Source organism: Mauremys reevesii, linkage group 4 (genome assembly GCF_016161935.1).
Source record: "Mauremys reevesii isolate NIE-2019 linkage group 4, ASM1616193v1, whole genome shotgun sequence".
In the NCBI taxonomy this organism is placed as follows: Eukaryota; Metazoa; Chordata; order Testudines; family Geoemydidae; genus Mauremys; species Mauremys reevesii.
The window spans coordinates 118,574,157-118,594,344 of record NC_052626.1 but is presented as its reverse complement, the minus strand read 5'-3'; the positions used below and the strand labels follow the sequence as shown (position 1 = coordinate 118,594,344).

The 20,188-nt window shown below is 50.5% G+C and overlaps 1 protein-coding gene across 1 annotated transcript; it reads left to right on the top strand.

Moving 5' to 3' along the window:
• The first annotated feature begins 1,582 nt into the window (after positions 1–1,582).
• On the top strand, positions 1,583–19,684 carry LOC120404368 (pepsin A-like). Its single transcript, XM_039536764.1, has 9 exons — positions 1,583–1,645; positions 2,295–2,451; positions 2,975–3,092; positions 15,863–15,981; positions 16,288–16,487; positions 17,412–17,528; positions 18,051–18,186; positions 18,293–18,385; positions 19,383–19,684. The coding sequence occupies exons 1-9, from the start codon at positions 1,590–1,592 to the stop codon at positions 19,524–19,526; spliced, it is 1,140 nt and encodes a 379-aa protein (XP_039392698.1). The 5' UTR covers positions 1,583–1,589; the 3' UTR covers positions 19,527–19,684.
• The last annotated feature ends 504 nt before the right edge of the window (positions 19,685–20,188 follow it).

The window sequence follows — 20,188 nt, the reverse complement described above, 5'->3', positions numbered from 1 at the left end:
CCCTCCTAGTGAAATAGGGTTTCCTAATATCCAACCTAGACTTCCCCCACTGCAACTTGAGACCATTGCTCCTTGTTCTGTCATCTGCCATCACTGAAAACAACCTACCTCCATTCTCTTTAGAACTCCTCTTCTGGTAATTGAAGGCTGCTATCAAATCCCCCCTCACTCTTCTCTTCTGCAGACTATATAAACCCAGCTCCCTCAGTCGCTCCTCATAAGTCATGTGACCCAGCCCCCTTATCACTTTCGTTGCCCCCCGCTGGACTCTCTCCAATTTGTCCACATCCCTTCTGTAGTGGGGGGCCCAAAACTGGACGTAATACCCCAGATGTGACCTCACCAGTGCCGAATAGAGGGGAATAATCACTTCCCTCAATCTACTGTCAATGCTCCTACTAATGCAGCCCAATATGCAATTAGCTTTCTTGGCAATGAGGGCACACTGCTGACTCATATCCAGCTTTTCATCCACTGTAGTCCCCAGGTCCTTTTCTGCAGAACTGCCGCTTAGCCATTCAGTCCCAGCCTGTAGCAGTGCATGGGATTCTTCCGTCCTAAGTGCAGGACTCTGCACTTGTCCTTCTTGAACCTCATCAGATTTCTTTTGGCCCAATCCTCCAATTTGTCTAGGTCACTCTGGACCCTATCCCTACCCCCCAGTATATCTACCTCTCCCCCAAGCTTAGTGTAATCTGCGAACTTGGTGAGGGTTCAATCCATCCCATCATCCAAATAATTAATGAAGATGTTGAACAAAACCGGCCCCACGACCAACCCCTGGGGCACTCATTTTGATATCGGCTGCCAACTAGACATCGAGCCATTCATCTACCCACACCCAAACCAAGTCCTCACACCCGATCCTTCCCTTCCCTGACATGTCCCACTAGGAAATGCATGAAGACCATCAGCATATTTCATCCACAAACTTTCAGGTGACAAAGATTTTTTCTACTGAACTGGGTGAGCTGGACCAGTGCCATAGAGGTGAATGGCTCCATATCCTCTGAGTCAACCAGTTACTCAGACCGTCGCGTGCCATGCATCCTATTTCCCTGTCTACTAACTTCAGCTCCTTGCACTGACCTGGGCTCAGATTCATGCCAATGAACTAGAGGTGTAAAGCTTCATATTCCAGTTCCCACAGAGACACCAGTTCCCACTACATGGCTGTATTGCAACTGCGCCAAACTGGAACCAGTGACCTAGAGGTGAATATCTCCATATCCCGTTCCAATTCCTCTGTGCCTCCTGTTTGCTCTTTAAAACAACCCAGCATCATCTCTTTTCAAACCTTAGCCAGGAAATCTCCCCTAACTCTCACCCCTTCCCTCTAGAGGATGCCCCCATTTTCAGGTCACAGCCAAGTGAAGGTGGAAATCTGCGAACTTGGAGTGTTCTCCAAACCTTTCTTTCAAGGACATCTTGGACAATCTTATCCGGAAGGTTTGCATTTCTTATCAGGGTTACTAATGGGATAGGGAAGGCTCTGCACTATGTGCATATAAGGAGCAGCATCCCGGCGTTGTGCTGCATTTAGCAGCCACACTTTCCTTTCCCCACCAGTTTGGATGTACAGAGACATCATGAAGTGGCTTCTGCTCCTGAGTCTGGTGGCGTTTTCTCAGTGCCGGGTGACAAAGTGAGTACCGGGGAGAAAAAGAAACATTGGGATCCTGAGCTTGGCTTTCTGCAGAGCAATGTTCCCTTAGCAGCAGCAGCAGCTCCTACATTTCTCTCCTCAATACTTCATTCTTTAATAGGCAGCTGGTGGGAACTACTCCTTGACTGTAAGGCACAGTAGAGGTATGAGGAAGGATGGACTTGTGCTTACAACACTGGAACAGAACTTGGAAAATCTAGGTTCATTCCCGGCTCTACCACAGACTGCCTGTGTGACCTAGTGACTGAGTCTCTTTGTGCCTCAGTTCTCTGGATAAAAATGAACATATGTCCTTTGTCCATCTTGTCTATTTCATCAGTAAGCTCTATAGGACAGGGGGACTGTCTTATACAATGTATTAGTACAGTTCCCATCATACTAGGCCCTCTCACTGCTAGTTACACATAGGCCAGGAGTTTCAAAGCGTCCTATGGGAATTATATGCCCAACTCATACTGACTTTTTGTGCACTGGTCACCCAACTCACCTATACACCGTGCTAATCCCAGCTATAAAAAGGGGTCTCTGTGCAATGTAAAAGTCGGATTGCACAATATTCCCTGAACACAAGGCTTGTCTACTGTTTATTTGTTATTGATCAGCCTCTCTCCCTACCCTTGTTGATTAGGGTCCCCCTGAAGAAGGGGAAATCCCTGAGGCAGAACCTTAAGGAACATGGCTTGCTGGAGGATTTCCTGAAGAAACACCCTTACAACCTGGCCTCCAAGTATTTCCCCAGCCTGGCCAACGAGGCTGCCAGCGAGCCCCTAACAAACTACATGGACGTGAGTATGGCAGGAGAGCAAGTCTTGTAGCCTCCCTCTCCTCACCAAAGCTTCCCACTCCTCTGCCAACAGCTGATCTCTCCTCCTCCCAAAAGTGCCCCAACCCCACTACCCCACCCATGTGCTTCCAATCAAGCACATACCTTGCTGCTGCCAAGAACCCTCCCCAGCCCCCATGCTGGGCCATCCAGCCCCCAGCTGTGATTGGATGGGATTAAGAAGAGCACTGGGAATAGAACTCCCAGGTCTGCTGGCTTCCCGCTTCCCAACACGTTGAGATTGATGGGAACTGGGGATAAATAACTCTGTGCATCAGATGCCAGCAAGTCCTAGGAGCCATGCTTGGCAAAGTGATGGCAGAGAAACAGCAGCTCAGGCTGAACCTTTAGCAAGGACACCGTAACCCAGACCCTCAGCTGGTGTAAATCATTTGGTGGAACTATGCCAGTTTACACCAGCTGAGGAGCTAGCCCTTGGATGGCAATGGTTCCCTCTCTTTACATCGTTCTTTGTGCTTTGACAGGCCGAATATTATGGAACCATCTCCATCGGCACCCCAGCCCAGGATTTTTCTGTCCTCTTCGACACCGGCTCCTCCAATCTCTGGGTGCCCTCCGTGTACTGCTCCAGCCCAGCCTGCAGTAAGTCACCTGCAATGCCTCTTGCCTTGACATGCTATCTGGGCGGTTTGAGTGAAATCAGGGAGATTTAAATCAACATTGAGGAAACTTTGATTCAAATCACTGATTTCAATCTTACTTTGCATTTGTACTTTTTAGTTATTTTCCTGAAGGATATTGGGTTTTGTTGGTAGCCATTAAAACATTGATTTGCAACTAATTGTAGCTTTTACACTAAATTTGCTACTTAACATACATTTATTCAGATTTTTAATTTGTATATTTTTTAATTATGAGAAAATAGTGAAGGATGCATTTTTCATTTTGCTAGCTGCCTAATATTGTTACTTGATGTATGTGTTCACCTTTACATTGTAATTGGAATTTGATTTAAAATGGGGGGAAAAAAAGCTTTTAAAAATTATTGGTAAAATAAAACTACCTTAAATGTCCTGGAAAGCTAAGAAAAAAAGTTTATTAAAACAATTTGCATTTAAAACTAACAATGTATTTTAAAAAGGACGTGTTATCGATAAGGCCATTGTGGAGAAACAAAATGAATTCTTTGCATCGGTCTTTGTGGCTGAGAATGTGAAGGAGATTCCCAAACCCGAGCCACTCTTTTTAGGTGACAGATCTGAGGAACTGTCCCAGATTGAGGTGTCATTAGAGGAGGTTTTGGAACAAAATGATAAATTAAACAGCAGTAAGTCACCAGGACTAGATGGTATTCACCCAAAAGTTCTGAAGGAACTCAAATGTGAAATTGCAGAACTACTAACAGTAGTCTGTCACCTATCATTTAAATCAGTTTCTGTACCAGATGACTGGAGAATAGCTAATGTGATGCCAATTTTTTAAAAGGGCTCCAGAGGTGATCCCTGCAATTACAAGCCTGTAAGCCTGACTTCAGTACCAGGCAAATTGTTTGAACTATAATAAAGAACAATATTGTCAGACATATAGATGAACATAATTTGTTGAGGAAGAATCAACGTGGTTTTAGTAAAGGGAAAAAATGCCTCACCAATCTAATAATAAGACTGTGACTTTTCAGCTTGAAAAAGAGACAGCTAAGGGGAGACTTTATTGAGGTCTATAAAATCATGACTGATGTAGAGAAAGTAGATAAGAAAGTGTTGTTTACTACTTCTCACCAGTGATTTCCCTACACCCCCCCAGGGGGGGTGTACACCCCCCCTGAATTTTCCCAACACCCCCCCTAGTTTTGTGAGCTAGTTACATACCAATTTAGTGACTGTTTGGAAATCTGAATTTAAACAAACATTAATACACACTTTAAAAGCTTATATAGTGTGTGATAAAATATGTGTATCTGAAAAAGTATAATAGATTTGAAAAGTATGAACATAGACTAGCTTCCTTGCTTCCTTATACAGCTGTTTTTTTATGACAATGTGTAACAGGCGGGTCCGGGGCTCAACCCTCTGAGGGGAGGAGGGGAGCCACACCGGCCCGCTGGTCTCACAGGGGGTGCTCTGTCCTGTCCCTTTAAGGCGAGGTAAATGAAGACAGAGTCAGTTGGGGGCTCAGTCCTTTGGCTGTCAGGCTGAGCTATAAGCAGTACTAACAGTCTGGCAAAGGCCCAGGCCCTCTGGATCAGGGGCTGGGCGACAACCAGTATAAGGGCAGGCCTCTTGTGGCAGGCTGCCAGTAGCAAACAGTACAGGGGCTCAGGCCTCTTGTAGCAGGCTGAGCTAGTAGCGAACAGTATAAGGGCTCAGGCCTCTTGTGGCAGGCTGAGCCAGTAGCAAACAGTACAGGGGCTCAGGCCTCTTGTGGCAGGCTGAGCCAGTAGCAAACAGTAGGGGGGCTCAGGCCTCTTGTGGCAGGCTGAGCCAGTAGCAAACAGTAGGGGGGCTCAGGCCTCTTGTGGCAGGCTGAGCCAGTAGCAAACAGTACAGGGGCTCAGGCCTCTTGGGGCAGGCTGAGCCAGTAGCAAACAGTACAGGGGCTCAGGCCTCTTGTGGCAGGCTGAGCCAGTAGCAAACAGTATAAGGGCTCAGGCCTCTTGTGGCAGGCTGAGCCAGTAGCAAACAGTACAGGGGCTCAGGCCTCTTGTAGCAGGCTGAGCCAGTAGCAAACAGTATAAGGGCTCAGGCCTCTTGTGGCAGGCTGAGCCAGTAGCAAACAGTACAGGGGCTCAGGCCTCTTGTAGCAGGCTGAGCCAGTAGCAAACAGTATAAGGGCTCAGGCCTCTTGTGGCAGGCTGAGCCAGTAGCAAACAGTACAGGGGCTCAGGCCTCTTGTGGCAGGCTGAGCCAGTAGGTAGAGGGGGACGGCTGCCACCCGTGAGTGGGGTGGCAGGGGGGACACAGGCCCACCCACTCCACTGTGTCCCGGCCCGGGGCCCTAGGCAGCGGTCGTCACCGCTGACGGTCAGTGGGGATCCTGACCGCAACACACTGACATAGGTTCAGTCTGGTCAGCAGCCTGACTGAGGTCAGCTGCCCCCGGGCCACTTCCACTATCCCCCTCTTGCCCTACCTGGTCCGGCGCCTGGGCCCGGGAAGTCCCACTGCATGGGCTCGCCCGGGCTGGGAGGTAGGTCTGGTAGGCTTGTAGGAAAGTCCGGCCAAACCGGGGCTTAACAGCACGACAGCTGGGGCGCTCCCGGGCTCCTCGTCGAGGTGGCGCAGGGAGCTCCGGCTGGTCTTCCCAGGAGCGAGGTAGGGTGCTCTCCGTCCAGTTCAGGCAGTCGCTCGGGCTCCCGTGGTTCCGGTAGGAGCTCCCTCAGGCAGGTCTGCTCTCTCCGGTGGCTGAGAGCTGACTGAGCTGGGACGCCCGGCTTTTATTCTTCCGGGTCGGCGCCTGACCCTCTGAGGGGCGGGCTCACCACGCTGTAGCCCCGCCCCTTCCTGTATCCGCTCAACCTCTCCGGGAGGAGGAGCCACACCGGCCTGCTACATTCTCAAGCCTGGCTCCCATACCTTGGGGCCAGGTCCTTCCATCTCCTCCAGGTGGGACAGGAAGTCGGCATTTGCGTGGTCCTTGCCGCCCGATGCCGGATGGTAAAGGCATAGGGCTGTAGGGCTAGGTACCACCGCATGATCCGGGGGTTATTATCCTTCATCCTCATCAACCATTGGAGGGGTGCATGGTCCGTGACGAGGGTGAAGGGGGCGCCTAGGAGGAAGAAACGGAGGGCATCACAGGCCCACTTCACCGCTAGGGCTTCTTTCGACCACGGAATAGTTTGGGGAATAGTTTCCGGCTGAGGTATATCACTGGATGGTCCTCCGCTTACACCGGTCTTAGACGCGTCTGTCTGTAGAATAAACGGCTTGTCGAAGTCCGGGCTGTACAGGACTGGTTCCTGGCAAAGGCGGTCATTCAGGGTCTGGAAGGCCACCTCGCATTCGGCCGTCCAGCGCACCTGTCGGGGGCTATTTTTCGTGAGGAGCTCAGTTAGGTGCGGCAATTGAGGCTGCGGAATAAACCGAGCCCCAGGAACTGCCCTGTACCTTGCCCACCAGGGGTCTGATTTGTCCTCCTCCCACCGTGTAGCCCAGATAGGTGGTCTCCTGCCATGCGATCCTACATTTCTTAGGGTTGGCGGTCAACCCTGCCTCCGCAAGGTTCGTAGGACTGATCTTCCCAGTGGCGGCTGTAGATTACCACGTCATCCAAGTAGGCCCTGGTGGGGCCGCAAGAGGTGGTCCATCAACCGCTGGAAGATGGAGGCTAACGGCATTCGATTAAATTGATAAAGGCCTGAGGGGTAGCAAAGGCTGTTTTCTGAGTGGGATCTGCCAATACCCTTTGCTCAGGTCCAGGGTGGTAATAAATTGGGCTTCCCCCAGGCGGCCCAGGAGTTCGTCCACCCTGGGCATCGGATAGGCGTCAAACCGCGAGATGGCGTTTACCCGACGGAAGTCTATACAAAATCGGCGCGTGCCGTCTGGTTTGGGGACCAGCACCACCGGGCTGCGCCATTCACTGCAGGAAGGCTCGATGACTCCCAAGGCCAACATGGTTCGGACCTCTTCTTCTACCTCCTGCCGCATCCGGTAAGGCAAAGGCCGGGTGGTCTCCCTGATCGTTTTCCCTGGCTCGGTCAGAATCGTGTGACAGGCCCGGGTGGTATACCCCGGGACGGCCGTGAAGGTTTTTTGGAAAGCCTGCAGGAGACATGTAGCCTGCTTACGCTGCTCTGCTGTGAGCGAGGGGCCTATCGGGGGTTCCTCCACAGCCCTTGTCTCGGCGGTGTCCGGGCCCAGTTCGGGCTCAGGCGGGCAAGGGTCGATCAGTAGGCCCTCTCGGTCACACCATGGCTTTAGCAGGTTGATGTGGTAGACCTGGAGCTTCTTCCGTCGGTTGGGTTGGCGGATTTCGTATGTCACGGGTCCCACTTGCCGCACCACCTCATAGGGCCCCTGCCAACGGGCCAACAGCTTCGACTCGCTGGAGGGTAGAAGCAGTAGGACCCGGTCCCCAGGAGCGAACCTCCGGGCTCGTGCCTCCTGGTTATAGTTCCGCTCCTGCTTCGCCTGGGCTGCCCGCAAATTCTCCCTGGCTACTGTCCCGGCCTGAGTTAGGTATTCCCGTAATTGGTGGACATACTGGAGGAGGCCTTGGGTTGGGGAGGCCGACTCCTCCCATGTTTCCCGCATCAAATCTAGAAGTCCGCGGGGTCTCCGCCCGTACAACAGTTCAAAGGGGGAGAACTTGGTTGAGGCTTGCGGAACCTCCCGGATGGCTAGCAGCAGGGGTGGTAGGAACTGGTCCCAGTGCCGCAACTCCTCGGGGGGAAATTTTCTTAGCATGTCCTTAAGGGTGCGGTTAAACCGCTCTACCAACCCGTCGGTCTGCGGGTGGTATACTGACGTACGCAGCTGTTGCACCCCAGGAGCTTGCAGACCTGTTGGAGCAGCCGGGACGTGAAGTTAGTGCCCTGGTCCGTTAGGATCTCCCTAGGCAACCCTACTCGGGAAAAAATCTTCATCAGTTCCCCCGCAATGGTCCGGGCGGTGATGCTCCGCAGGGGAACAGCCTCGGGGAAGCGGGAGGCGTAGTCCACGAGGACGAGGACATACTGGAAGCCGCTGGGAAGTGGACCTATCAGGTCCATGGCGACCCGCTCAAAGGGGGTCTCGATGACTGGCATAGGGACTAAGGGGGCCCTGGATACCCGAGGCGGTGCGGCCAGCTGACACTCGGGACAGGAGGTACAATATTGCTTCACCTCTTGATGGATACCGGGCCAAAAGAACCGCGCCAGGATTCGGGCGAGGGTCTTTTCTTGCCCCAGATGCCCGGCGGCGGGCACATCGTGGGCCAACTGCATCACGGCCCTGCGGTGACAACGGGGGACCAGCAATTGCGTCACAGGTTCCGATGCGGTAGAGCCGATCCGTCGCAACTCGAAATGGGCGTGGCCTGACGAGTCCACTATGGAGCCGCCGACGGCCGCAAGTTGGTCGAGGCTCGCATGCAGTGTCGGGTCCGACCGCTGGTCGCGCAAAAGTCGCGAGGTTCTGTGGGAGATGGCCCGGCCCCTGACGTTCTTGGTCTTCTCCTCAGTCTCCTCATCAGTCTGCCCGCCTCAGGCGGAGGTCCCCGGGTTCAGCAGCCAACGAGGACCTCTTCAAATGAGGGCCAATCTCGCCCCAGAATTACCGGATAGGCCAGGCCGGGGCCAGGCCGACTCGGGCCGGGTAATGCCTCCCACCGTTAGCTGGGCCCAGGCACTCGGGTAAGGTCGGACATCCCCATGGATGCACTGTAATTGTATCGGCCAGACGGGGTCGGCCGGTGCTCCCAGAGTTTGGAGGACCAACGTCTGGCCGCACCCCGAATCGATCAGGGCCTGTGTGGTCTGGTTCTCAACCGTCACCGGGATTATCAGCTTGGGGGCCTCCGCCTACGTAAACCTGCCCGAAACTGCAATCCATCTCGGGACAGTCTCGTTGTACATGGCCTGCTTTCCCACATCTAAAGCAGGGACCGAGCTCAGGGCGTCCACTCCGGGGACGGCTTGTTCTGGCGCTCCTGGGTGAAGGCCGGGTAGTCAGCCGGGAGCTGCTTCCCAGCGTGGAGTCGGGTTTCTCGGGGTCCCGGCCCGTGGTCTGGGCCTCGTGGGTGGGGCATGTTCGACGCCATTTTCTCATCCCGGGGTCGTTCGGGCCCCGAGGTAGGTGGCCGGAAGGTGGGCCCTATCGAGGCTTCAGCAGCCAGGAAACCCTCCATGAGGTCCGCCGCCCTCTCACCGGCCCCTTCTCACAGGGGCAAGGGATCTAAAAGTCCCTGGTCAGGTGCCACTTGTAACAGGCGGGTCCGGGGCTCAACCCTCTGAGGGGAGGAGGGGAGCCACACCGGCCCGCTGGTCTCACAGGGGGTGCTCTGTCCTGTCCCTTTAAGGCGAGGTAAATGAAGACAGAGTCAGTTGGGGGCTCAGTCCTTTGGCTGTCAGGCTGAGCTATAAGCAGTACTAACAGTCTGGCAAAGGCCCAGGCCCTCTGGATCAGGGGCTGGGCGACAACCAGTATAAGGGCAGGCCTCTTGTGGCAGGCTGCCAGTAGCAAACAGTACAGGGGCTCAGGCCTCTTGTAGCAGGCTGAGCTAGTAGCGAACAGTATAAGGGCTCAGGCCTCTTGTGGCAGGCTGAGCCAGTAGCAAACAGTACAGGGGCTCAGGCCTCTTGTGGCAGGCTGAGCCAGTAGCAAACAGTACAGGGGCTCAGGCCTCTTGTGGCAGGCTGAGCCAGTAGCAATCAGGCCTCTTGGGGCAGGCTGAGCCAGTAGGAAACAGTATAAGGGCTCAGGCCTCTTGTGGCAGGCTGAGCCAGTAGCAATACAGGGGCTCAGGCCTCTTGTAGCAGGCTGAGCCAGTAGCAACAGTATATGGGCTCAGGCCTCTTGTGGCAGGCTGAGCCAGTAGCAACCAGTACAGGGGCTCAGGCCTCTTGTAGCAGGCAGAGCCAGTATCAAAAAGTACAGGGGCTCAGGCCTCTTGTAGCAGGCTGAGCCAGTAGCAACAGTATAAGGGCTCAGGCCTCTTGTGGCAGGCTGAGCCAGTAGCAACAGTACAGGGGCTCAGGCCTCTTGTGGCAGGCTGAGCCAGTAGCAACAGTACAGGGCTCAGGCCTCTTGTGGCAGGCTGAGCCAGTAGGTAGAGGGGACGGCTGCCACCCGTGAGTGGGGTGGCAGGGGACACAGGCCCACCCACTCCACTGTGTCCCGGCCCGGGCCCTAGGCAGCGGTCGTCACCGCTGACGGTCAGTGGGGATCCTGACCGCAACACACTGACATAGGTTCAGTCTGGTCAGCAGCCTGACTGAGGTCAGCTGCCCCGGCCACTTCCACTATCCCCTCTTGCCCTACCTGGTCCACGGCGCCTGGCCCCGGGAAGTCCCACTGCATGGGCTCGCCCGGGCTGGGAGGTAGGTCTGGTAGGCTTGTAGGAAAGTCCGCCAAACCGGGGCTAACAGCACGACAGCTGGGGCGCTCCCGGCTCCTCGTCGAGGTGGCGCGGGGAGCCCGGCTGGTCTTCCCAGGAGCGAGGTAGGGTGCTCTCCGTCCAGTTCAGGCAGTCGCCGGGCTCCCGTGGTTCCTTCGGTAGGAGCTCCTCAGGCAGGTCTGCTCTCCGGTGGCTGAGAGCTGACTGAGCTGGGAAGCCCGGCTATTCTTCCGGTCGGGCGCCTGACCCTCTGAGGGGCGGGCTCACCACGCTGTAGCCCCGCCCCTTCCTGTATCCGGGGCTCAACCCTCTCCGGGGAGGAGGGGAGCCACACCGGCCTGCTACACAATGTCAGTGCATTCATTTCGGTGATGTTGGCCAACCTAATAATTTCAAATGCTGATTTGTAAGCAAAGTCTAAGGCTATGGCTACACTTGCACTTCAAGCGCTAAGTGTAGTCAAAGCGCCAGCGCTGGGAGAGAGCTCTCCCAGCGCTGTCCGTACTCCACCTCCCTGTGGGGAATAACGTACAGCGCTGGGGCTTTGACCACACTGGCGCTTTGCAGCGCCGCAATTTGCAGCGCTGGAGAGGGTGTGTTTTCACACCCTGCTGCAGCGCTGCAAATTTGCAAGTGTAGCCATGGCCTAAATGAGCTCTCCCTGACAGCTAGTGATGAGCTGGGGGCTAAGGCTTCAGGGCCAGATTATATTTACATTCACACCTAATCTACCTAGGTATCCAGCAAACAGAGCTGTGTTGTCCAAGTGATAGATTTTGGCTGGGGTTGGATTACAAACCACTTGACTGTGGGGGGAAAAGGGATGAAATGTTGTTCTTATTGTATGAGTAAAGGGCAGTAGAACTGTACTTAGCCTGTGATGATTTGAAGGCATCAAGAGAGAGGGTGGGGACCTGTCCCTCTCCACTGTTTAAAGACAGAGCTGATTAGGCTCCAATAGATAGTCTTTTGTTCTGTTAAGTGACCACTGCAGCTGAAATCACTGACAATCAGGTCTAAGTGCTTAGTCCTGTTGTGGGGACAGTGTTCCTGTGGGTACAGTGTTTTTGTGTAAGAGACAGCCCAGACTGTACTAGCAGCGAGGTTCCCGCACTGAGAGCTCAGCTGAAATCACTGAGAGCTGGTGGAACCTCAAGAGACCAACTCGGAGAGGTCACAGTGGTAGGTGACAGCAGAAGGTGACTGTGCAGGGCCATTGGCAACAGAGCGGTGGAGTGAACGGTGGCACAACGAACAGCCGTGGCCAGAGCAAACTGTGCCTTTTTGTCCCCCACCTGGAAGGTGTACTCATGTGAAAGCACCTCTGAACTCTGAGTCTCCACTGACCAAGGACAACACCGGTGAGTGGAGTGTGGTGGAGGGAAAAGAGAGGGGCATGTTAAATAAACATTTGTTTGTTGGACTATATTTTAGTCACTTTGCTCCAGAATGCTAGATTTGTGACTGGGAATGGAAACTTATATAAATATGTTTCCCAGTAGGCCAAGATTTTTAAAATGCAGTATTTTCCAAGGTTGTTATCTCACATTGTTGCTATCTTGGGAGGTCATTATGTTGGGGAGTTTCTGTACTAAACATTTTTATTATAATTAATTTTTACATAAGAATGGTCATACTGGGTCAGACCCATGGTCCATCTAGCCCAGTACCCTGTCTTACAACAGTGGTCAAGGCCAGGTGCTTCAGAGGGAATGAATAGAACAAGGAATCATCAAGTGATCCATCCCCTGTTGCCCATTCCCAGCCTCTGGCAAACAGGCTAGGGACACTCAGAGCATGGCGTTGCATCCCTCTCATCCTGGCTAATAGCCACAGATGGACCTGTTCTCCAGGAATTTATCTAGTTCTTTTTAAAATCCTGTTATAGTTTTTTGGTCTTCACAGCATCCCCTGGCAAAGAGTTCCCTGGGTTGACTTTATATTGTGTGAAGAAATACTTCCTTTTGTTTTTTTAAAATCTGCTGCCTATTAATTTCATTGGGTGACTGCTAGTTCTTGTGTTATGTGAAGAATTAAATAAAATTTCCTTATTCACTTTCTTCGCACCAGTCAAGATTTTGTAGACCTCTATCATATCCCCATTAGTCATCTCTTTTCTAAGCTGAAAATTCCCAGTCACTTTAATCTCTCCTCCTGTTTCATACCCCTCATCATTTTAGTTGCCCATCTCTGTACCTTTTCCAATTCCAATATATATTTTTTAGGATGAGTGACCAGATCTACACACACTATTCAAGGTGTGCACATACCATGGATTTATATAGAGGCAATATGATATTTTCTGTCTTATTATCTATCCCTTTCTTAATGATTCCCAACATTGTTTGCTTTTGTGACTGTTGCTGCACATGGAGTGGATGTTTTCAGAGAACTATCCACAATGACTCCAAGATCTCTTCCTTGAGTGTTAACAGCTAATTCAGATGCCATCATTTTGTATGTATAGTTGAGATTGCTTTCCAATGTGCATTACTTTGCATTTATCAACACTGAATTTAATTTGCCATTTTGTTGCCCAGTCACCCAGTTGTGTGAGATCCCTTTGTAGCTCTTCGCAGTCTGCCTGGGACTTGATTATCTTGAATAGTTTTGTATCATCTGCAAATTTTGCCACCTCACTGTTTACCCATTTTTCCAGATGAATATGTTGAATAGGACTGGTCCCAGTACTGACCCCTCAAGGATACCACTATTTATCTCTCTCCATTCTGAAAACTGATCATTTATTCCTACCCTTTGTTTCTCATCTTTTAACCAGTTACTGATCCATGAGAGGATCTTCCCTCTTACCCCATGATGGCTTACTTTTCAAAAGTCAATTTAAATTAAATACATTTTTTTTAAATTATATATTTTTTTAGAAATCTAGATCTGTTATGTGTTTTGGTGTAACTTGCATTTTCCTTATGTTAAATTTGCATTATCCTAACAAAACATTTACTTTGTTCACTTTCTTCACATCAGTCAAGATAAATAAAATTTCCTTATTCACTTTCTTCGCACCAGTCAAGATTTTATAGACCTTTAGCATATCCCCCCTTAGTCATCTCTTTTCTAAGATGAATATTCCCAGTCATTTTAATTTCTTCTCCTATTTCATACCCCTAATCATTTTAGTTGCCCATCTCTGTACTTTGTGCATTTCCAGTATGTCTTTTTTGGGATGGGGTAACCAGATCTGCACACAGTATTCAAGGTGTACATGTGCCATGGATTTATATAGAGGCAATATGATATTTTCTGTCTTATTATCTATCACTTTCTTTAAAAAGCAAAGGTTTCAGAGTAGCAGCCATGTTAGTCTGTACTGCAAAAAGAACATAAGCTTTCGTGGGCTACATCCAATGAAGTGGACTGTAACCCACGAAAGCTTATGCTCAAATAAATTTGTTAGTCTCTAAGGTGCCACAAGTGCTCCTGTTCTTTTTAAAAAAGCAAACAGAATGTTGGGAATCACTGACTGCCGCTGCACGCTGAGTGGATGTTTTCAGAGAACTATCCACAATGACTGCAAGATCTTTCTTGAGTGTTAACAGCTAATTCAGACTCCTTCATTTTGTATGTATAGTTGAGATTGTTTTCCAATGTACATTACTTTGCATTTATCAACATTAAATTTCATCTGCCATTTTTGTTGCCCAGTCACCCAGTTTCATGAGATCCCTTTGTAATTCTTCGCAGTCTGCCTGGGACTTACCTATCTTGAATAGTTTTGTATCATCTGCAAATTTTGCCACCTCACTGTTTACCCATTTTTCCAGATCATTTATGAATATGTTGAACAGCACTGGTCCCAGTACCGACCCCTCAGGGATACCACTATTTATCTCTCTCCATTCTGAAAACTGATAATTTATTCCTACCCTTTGTTTCCCATCTTTTAACCAGTTACTGATCCATGAGAGGACTTTCCTCTTACCCTATGATGGCTTACTTTTCAAAAGTCAATTTAAATTAAATACTTTTTTTTAAAATGTATGTTTTTTTAGAAATCTAGACCTGTTATGTGTTTTGGTGTAACTTGCATTATTCTTATGTTAAATCTGCATAATCCTAACAAAACATTCATATCTTTTTTATATATCTCATTGGTCCTGACACCCCCCCTGTAAATTCGAACACCCCCCCTAATTTCAATTCCTGGGGAAACCACTGCTTCTCACAACACAAAAACTAGAGGTCGCCAAATGAATTTAATAGGCAGGAGGTTTAAAACAAATAAAAGGAAGTATTTCTTCACACAACGCACAGTCAATCTGTGGAACTCCTTGCCAGAGGATGTTATGAAGGCTAAGATCATAACACGGTTCAGAAAAGAACTAGATAAATTCATGGAGGATAGGTCCATCAATGGCTATTAGTCAGGATGGGTAGGAATGGTGTCCCTAGGCTCTGTTTGCCAGAAGCTGGGAATGAGCAACAGGGGATAGATCACTTGATGATTACCTGTTCTGTTCATTCCCTCTGGGGCACCTGGCACAGGCCTCTGTCAGAAGACAGGATACTGGGCTAGATGGACTCTTGGTCTGACCCAGTAGGGCCATTTTTATGTTCTTGTGTTCTTATCTGTAGTCAGTGAATTGAACTGATTGTTTCTGGTCACCATGTCCTTCCAAAATTTTAGAACTACTAGATTTCATCCTCTCACATTTACTTTTTATTCAGAGATTGGAAAAGGAAAACAAGCTGTCTTGCTTTTATAACCCCCAATCCATTTCTTAAGTTAGAATGAACTAGTCAGTGAACTGAACTAGCTGAATGAACTGACATGAAGAAAATATTCTCTGTGCACCTGCAGAAGAGGCTACTGCTGTGAAAAGCTGGTTTGGCACTTCAACAAAGTCTAGTTCCAGCTGCTGAGCCAGTGAAATCCACCAATTCAGTGGTCTATCTTTAAAACTTCAGCAACAAATATGCATTACTTAATAGTAATTGTTTATTTAATTTAACTGATTTTAATAGATTTTAGTAAATTTAGACTTGCACATATGTTGTGATAATTTAAACTTTAATTTAAATAAGTATTTTTAAAAAGAAAAACATATTTACATTTTTTTAATTAAAAAAGCATCAGTTTCCAGCTACCGTGGAAGCCAGAGATGAATAGGTTTCCTTCCATTGTCTGTGGATTGTCCAATTGTACAGTGTCAGAGGAGGGGAATGGTTTCTAGGAAGCCCAGGAGCTAGATCCACAAAGGGACCTAGCCATTGCAATGCTGAGCATTGCAGTGCATAACTCGTAAGCACCCTCCCCCCACCAAAGAATTCACAGCCTCACCAGTCTCCCATACAACACATGGGGAGAGTTACAAGTGTCATTGTGTGACCATCTGACTCTTCTGTACTTGCAGCAAACCACAAGAAATTCAACCCATCAGACTCCTCCACCTACCAGGCCACCAGTGAGAACGTCTCCATCCAGTATGGCACCGGCAGCATGACCGGAATCCTGGGCTACGACACCGTCCAGGTAAATCACAAGAAAGGATGAAAGCCCCTGGAGCAGAGAAGGGAAATTATTAGGAATTAGAAGGACAGGATGCATCTGCAAAGCTAAAGCAGGAACTCCATTGGCTGTGAACTGGGAGACAGGAATAGAGAAAGGGCAGAGAAGAGACAATGAAGCCAATCATGGACTATTCTCATATAGGGGAGAGAGCACAATTCAGGGCATGGTAGCATCTAAGAATTGGCACACTGTAAAGACCCTCTGGTAGACTTGGAAGCTTCTCCCAGGGTGCAGGGTGTGTCTGATTATCCCCAACTCTCCTCTAAGGTTAGCGGCATTGTGGACACCAATCAGATCTTTGGCCTGAGCGAGACCGAACCTGGCTCCTCCAACTACTACGCCGCCTTTGATGGGATCCTGGGTCTGGCCTTCCCCAGCATTTCCGCCTCTGGAGCCACCCCCGTCTTTGACAACATGATGAATGAGGGTTTGGTGTCCCAGGACCTCTTCTCCGTCTACCTGAGCTCGTAAGTCAGGGCTGGAAACAACCCATCTGCTGCAGTGAGATTCAGCACCTCTCACATTGAGTGAGCCCTGCAATATTTGCATCAGAATTCCCAAACACAGAGATCTCTGGGGTGGAACATGGCAGCCAGTCTATGCTGGTGGTGTACATTCTGGGAGCAGAAGTGAACACTAGTATCTCTAATGATTATATTAAAGCATTGGGGCCCTGCCTACACCCATTGCAGATCATCAGTATTAGACTGACTCCTAGAGGAGAAAATACCCCATATCACCCACATGACTCCCTGGCTCAGCACCTTCCAGTACCAGACTGCACCATCTGCTCAGTGCTGACTCAGAGGGAAGAGTAGCATCTACTGAGTCCCTGACACCACTGCCTCAAACATCTGGGCCTTTCCTTGGAGATCTCCCATCCAGTTTTAGGGCAGGCCCAGCCTTGCTTAGCTTTTGAGACCTGGCAAGAGATAGTTATCAAAGTAGGGTCAGAGGTGCCCCTCACATCCAGCTGGCCTGCCCTTTCTCCGCTACTAGACGCTGATGTGCCCAACTCTGATTGTATCCCAGCACTGCTCAGCGGTGGCCCATTCTTTAACAGGGAAGGGTTAAAAAAGGAACTAGATAAGTTCATGGAGGATAGGTCCATCAATGACTAATAGCCATTGATGGGCAGCGATGGTGTCGCTAGCCTCTGTTTGCCAGAAGCTGGGAATGGGCGACAGGGGACGGATCACTTGTTGATTCAGTTCTGTTCATTCCCTCTGGGGCACCTGGCATTGGCCACTGTTGGAAGACAGGATACTGGGCTAGATGGACTTTTGGTGTGACCCAGTCTGGCTGTTCTTATGTTCAGACAGAGCGTTTGCTATTGACTCGTCAGCCAACCATTCATGCATCTGCCTTGACTCTCCTCTCTCCCTTCTTAGGGATGACCAGAGCGGGAGCTTCGTGATGTTCGGCGGCATTGACTCATCTTACTACTCTGGGAACCTCAACTGGATCCCTCTCTCTGCTGAGACTTACTGGCAAATCACCATGGACAGGTATCACCCACCACTTGGCCCTTCCCCTTCATCAGGCCACCTTGAGGAGACAAGCAAAAGGAGATGCATGCGGGAGCCTGGGGAAGCTCAAATTACAGAGTCTAGACAAGATGAGAGACACGGGAGTAAGAATCATGCCTTCCTTGGAGTTATAGGAAAGGGGCTCACGCGCGAGGAGGTTAGATCAGTGGTTCTCCACCTTGTCCACACCAGGAACCCTCATCTGGCCAGCTCGGCTTAGCAATAAAGGAAAGGGCTTGGTGGTCACGACTCCTTGACATCTGTTTGTGACCCCCAGGCTAGATCGGTCACAGTCCCAGAAGGTTGTAGGATGAGGAGCGATGGGCAATAGCCAAGGAAGGTTGAGGCTGAAACATCAGGGGAAAGTTCTTGGCAGTCGTAGGAAGGGGGCGGTGAGGCAGCTCCACCCTGCAGGCCTCTTGCTGCTGGCTCGTGGCCTGAGTGGGAATGAGATTGGGAGTGTTTCTAGGCAGGTTTCCCCTGACTCTCTCTCTCTTCCAGCATCACCATGAACGGAGAGACCATCGCTTGCTCTGGTGGCTGCCAGGCTATAATCGACACTGGTACTTCTCTGCTGGTTGGGCCCTCTACTGGCATCTCCAACATCGAGTCCTACATCGGCGCCAGCGATGGCACGGTAAGGGCAGGGATCGGGGACTGACACTTCTAGAGGTGTCTGCTATGGAGAGCCTTGTGACCAAGACACACCTAAACTTTCCTCCCTGTTGCCTTCCTCCCTGCAGATCAGCTGCAGTGCCACAAGCAGCCTGCCCAACATTGTCTTCACCATCAACGGCATCGAGTTCCCTGTGCCCGCCAGTGCCTACATCATGGATGTGAGTGTCCTGCTCAGAAAGCCGCCTTGGGGCCTCTTAGCCAGGGCTTGTGCCTGAGACCACTGTACTTTGCATGCTGGCAACATTCCCCTGCACAGCTGGTATACGGCTGCAGATGTATCGCTGAGATGCAGCTCAGGGTCTGTCACCAGTATTAGAGTGGGGCAGCAGAGAGCTCTTCTCACAAACAGATCCAGGGGAAGGAACGGTCTAGATCAAGGCAGGCCTACAGTGAAAGTGACATACCACAAGAGAAGCAAGACAGGCTGTAGAGCTGCCCATCGTAGAAGATCACTAGGAAAGGGGCTTTACTGGACTAGGAGAGAATAAAATGAGCAGCTAGGAGGTTAGATCAAGAGAGATCACTGCCTTGTGCTGCAGGGCATGGACATCTGGGCATCAGGAAGGAGTTTTCTTTCTCCATGATAAATGTTTGCTTCCCTTTGGGGAGGCATAGGCAAGCTGCTTTAACAGCACACAACAACACCAGCTGATAGCAGGCAGTGGGGAAGCCCAAATCCACTTATAATCACAGCAGGATTTCTGGTGGCAGAATGTAATTGCTCCCTTTGGAATCTGGCCAGGAGCCTGGAGAGAGCACGCTTTGCCTCCCCAAGGGATGTGTCATGAACAGAAGTGGTCAGGGCCTTGCTTCTCTTCCCAGTTGACAGGCTGCACCCCTTAGGTTCAGGCTTAGGCACTGGGGCTGTTCTGAGGCCCAGTTCCACAAAGGTAGCTCACTGGGAGTTATGCCCCTAAATACCTGTGAGCATCCAGGCCTCACTCACCAATCCCACTGCTTTCATCCCCAAGCTGTCCCTTAAAGTCTCCAAGCCAAGGCCTGACCCAGCCTAATGCTCCTTAGCTTGAGAGCAGTGGTGAGATCCCATCCCAAGATGGGGCAGAGGCAGGCACATGCACTCCCTTCTGGACAGTAACTCAAGGGGACATGAAAGTTCCAGCCCAATAACCCATATACCATTTTCCCCCGGTGCAGAGCTCAGGCTCTTGCTTTCCTGGCTTTGAAGGCATCCCCACCTCCTCTGGAGAGCAATGGATCCTCGGAGACGTCTTCATCCGCCAGTACTATGTTGTCTTCGACAGGGCCAACAACCAGGTGGGCCTGGCCCCCGTGGCATGAACACAGCACCATCCCCAGGACACTGCCATGGAACACTGACCCGTTTCTCCAGAGCCCCAACAATGCAAATCAATCTAGTGACTCTTACTGCTGCTGGGACTTTAATGGACACACGCTCTTCCTCACCCCAAACTCACCCTCTCTTCTGTAATCTTACTAACAGTAGAATAAAGGACTATAAGAGCATTGGAGTGACTTGTTTCTCTCTGGTGGGCAGAGTGACCCACATTTCACCGAAGAGGATGGGGGTAGGGAACATTCTCATATCTTCTGCTGGGGCCGTTAATCCTGACCTGCAGCCTCCTGATATGCCAGCCCTGAGCTCTCTCCACGTGCAGCTCTGCCAAAGCCCCTTCAACCTGACCCACAGCCTCTTGCTTTTCCAGCCCTGGCTCCCCACACACAGCTATGCTGATGCCCCCTTACACTGACCTGCAGCCCCCACACTGCAATTCCACTCTTGTCCAACCCCATTCCCTGCTATGCTAATGCCCCTCACTCCTGGCCTGTTTGTTTTGTTACTTCCAACAGTATCTCATGAGACGGGCTTTGGGGCTGTCCATAAATTACATATAATCCGGATAAACAAGCAGGTCCCTCCAGTTATCCATCCATTTCATAAACAAACTAGAGAAATACAACCTAGATGGAGCTACTATAAA

Bases quoted from the DNA above. Each gene is read 5' to 3' on its own strand.
- LOC120404368 (XM_039536764.1), top strand. From the start codon at position 1,590: ATGAAGTGGCTTCTGCTCCTGAGTCTGGTGGCGTTTTCTCAGTGCCGG. The intron at 2,452-2,974 runs GTGAGTATGGCA...GTGCTTTGACAG, and splicing joins CCCTAACAAACTACATGGAC to GCCGAATATTATGGAACCAT. The intron at 15,982-16,287 runs GTAAATCACAAG...CTCTCCTCTAAG, and splicing joins TGGGCTACGACACCGTCCAG to GTTAGCGGCATTGTGGACAC.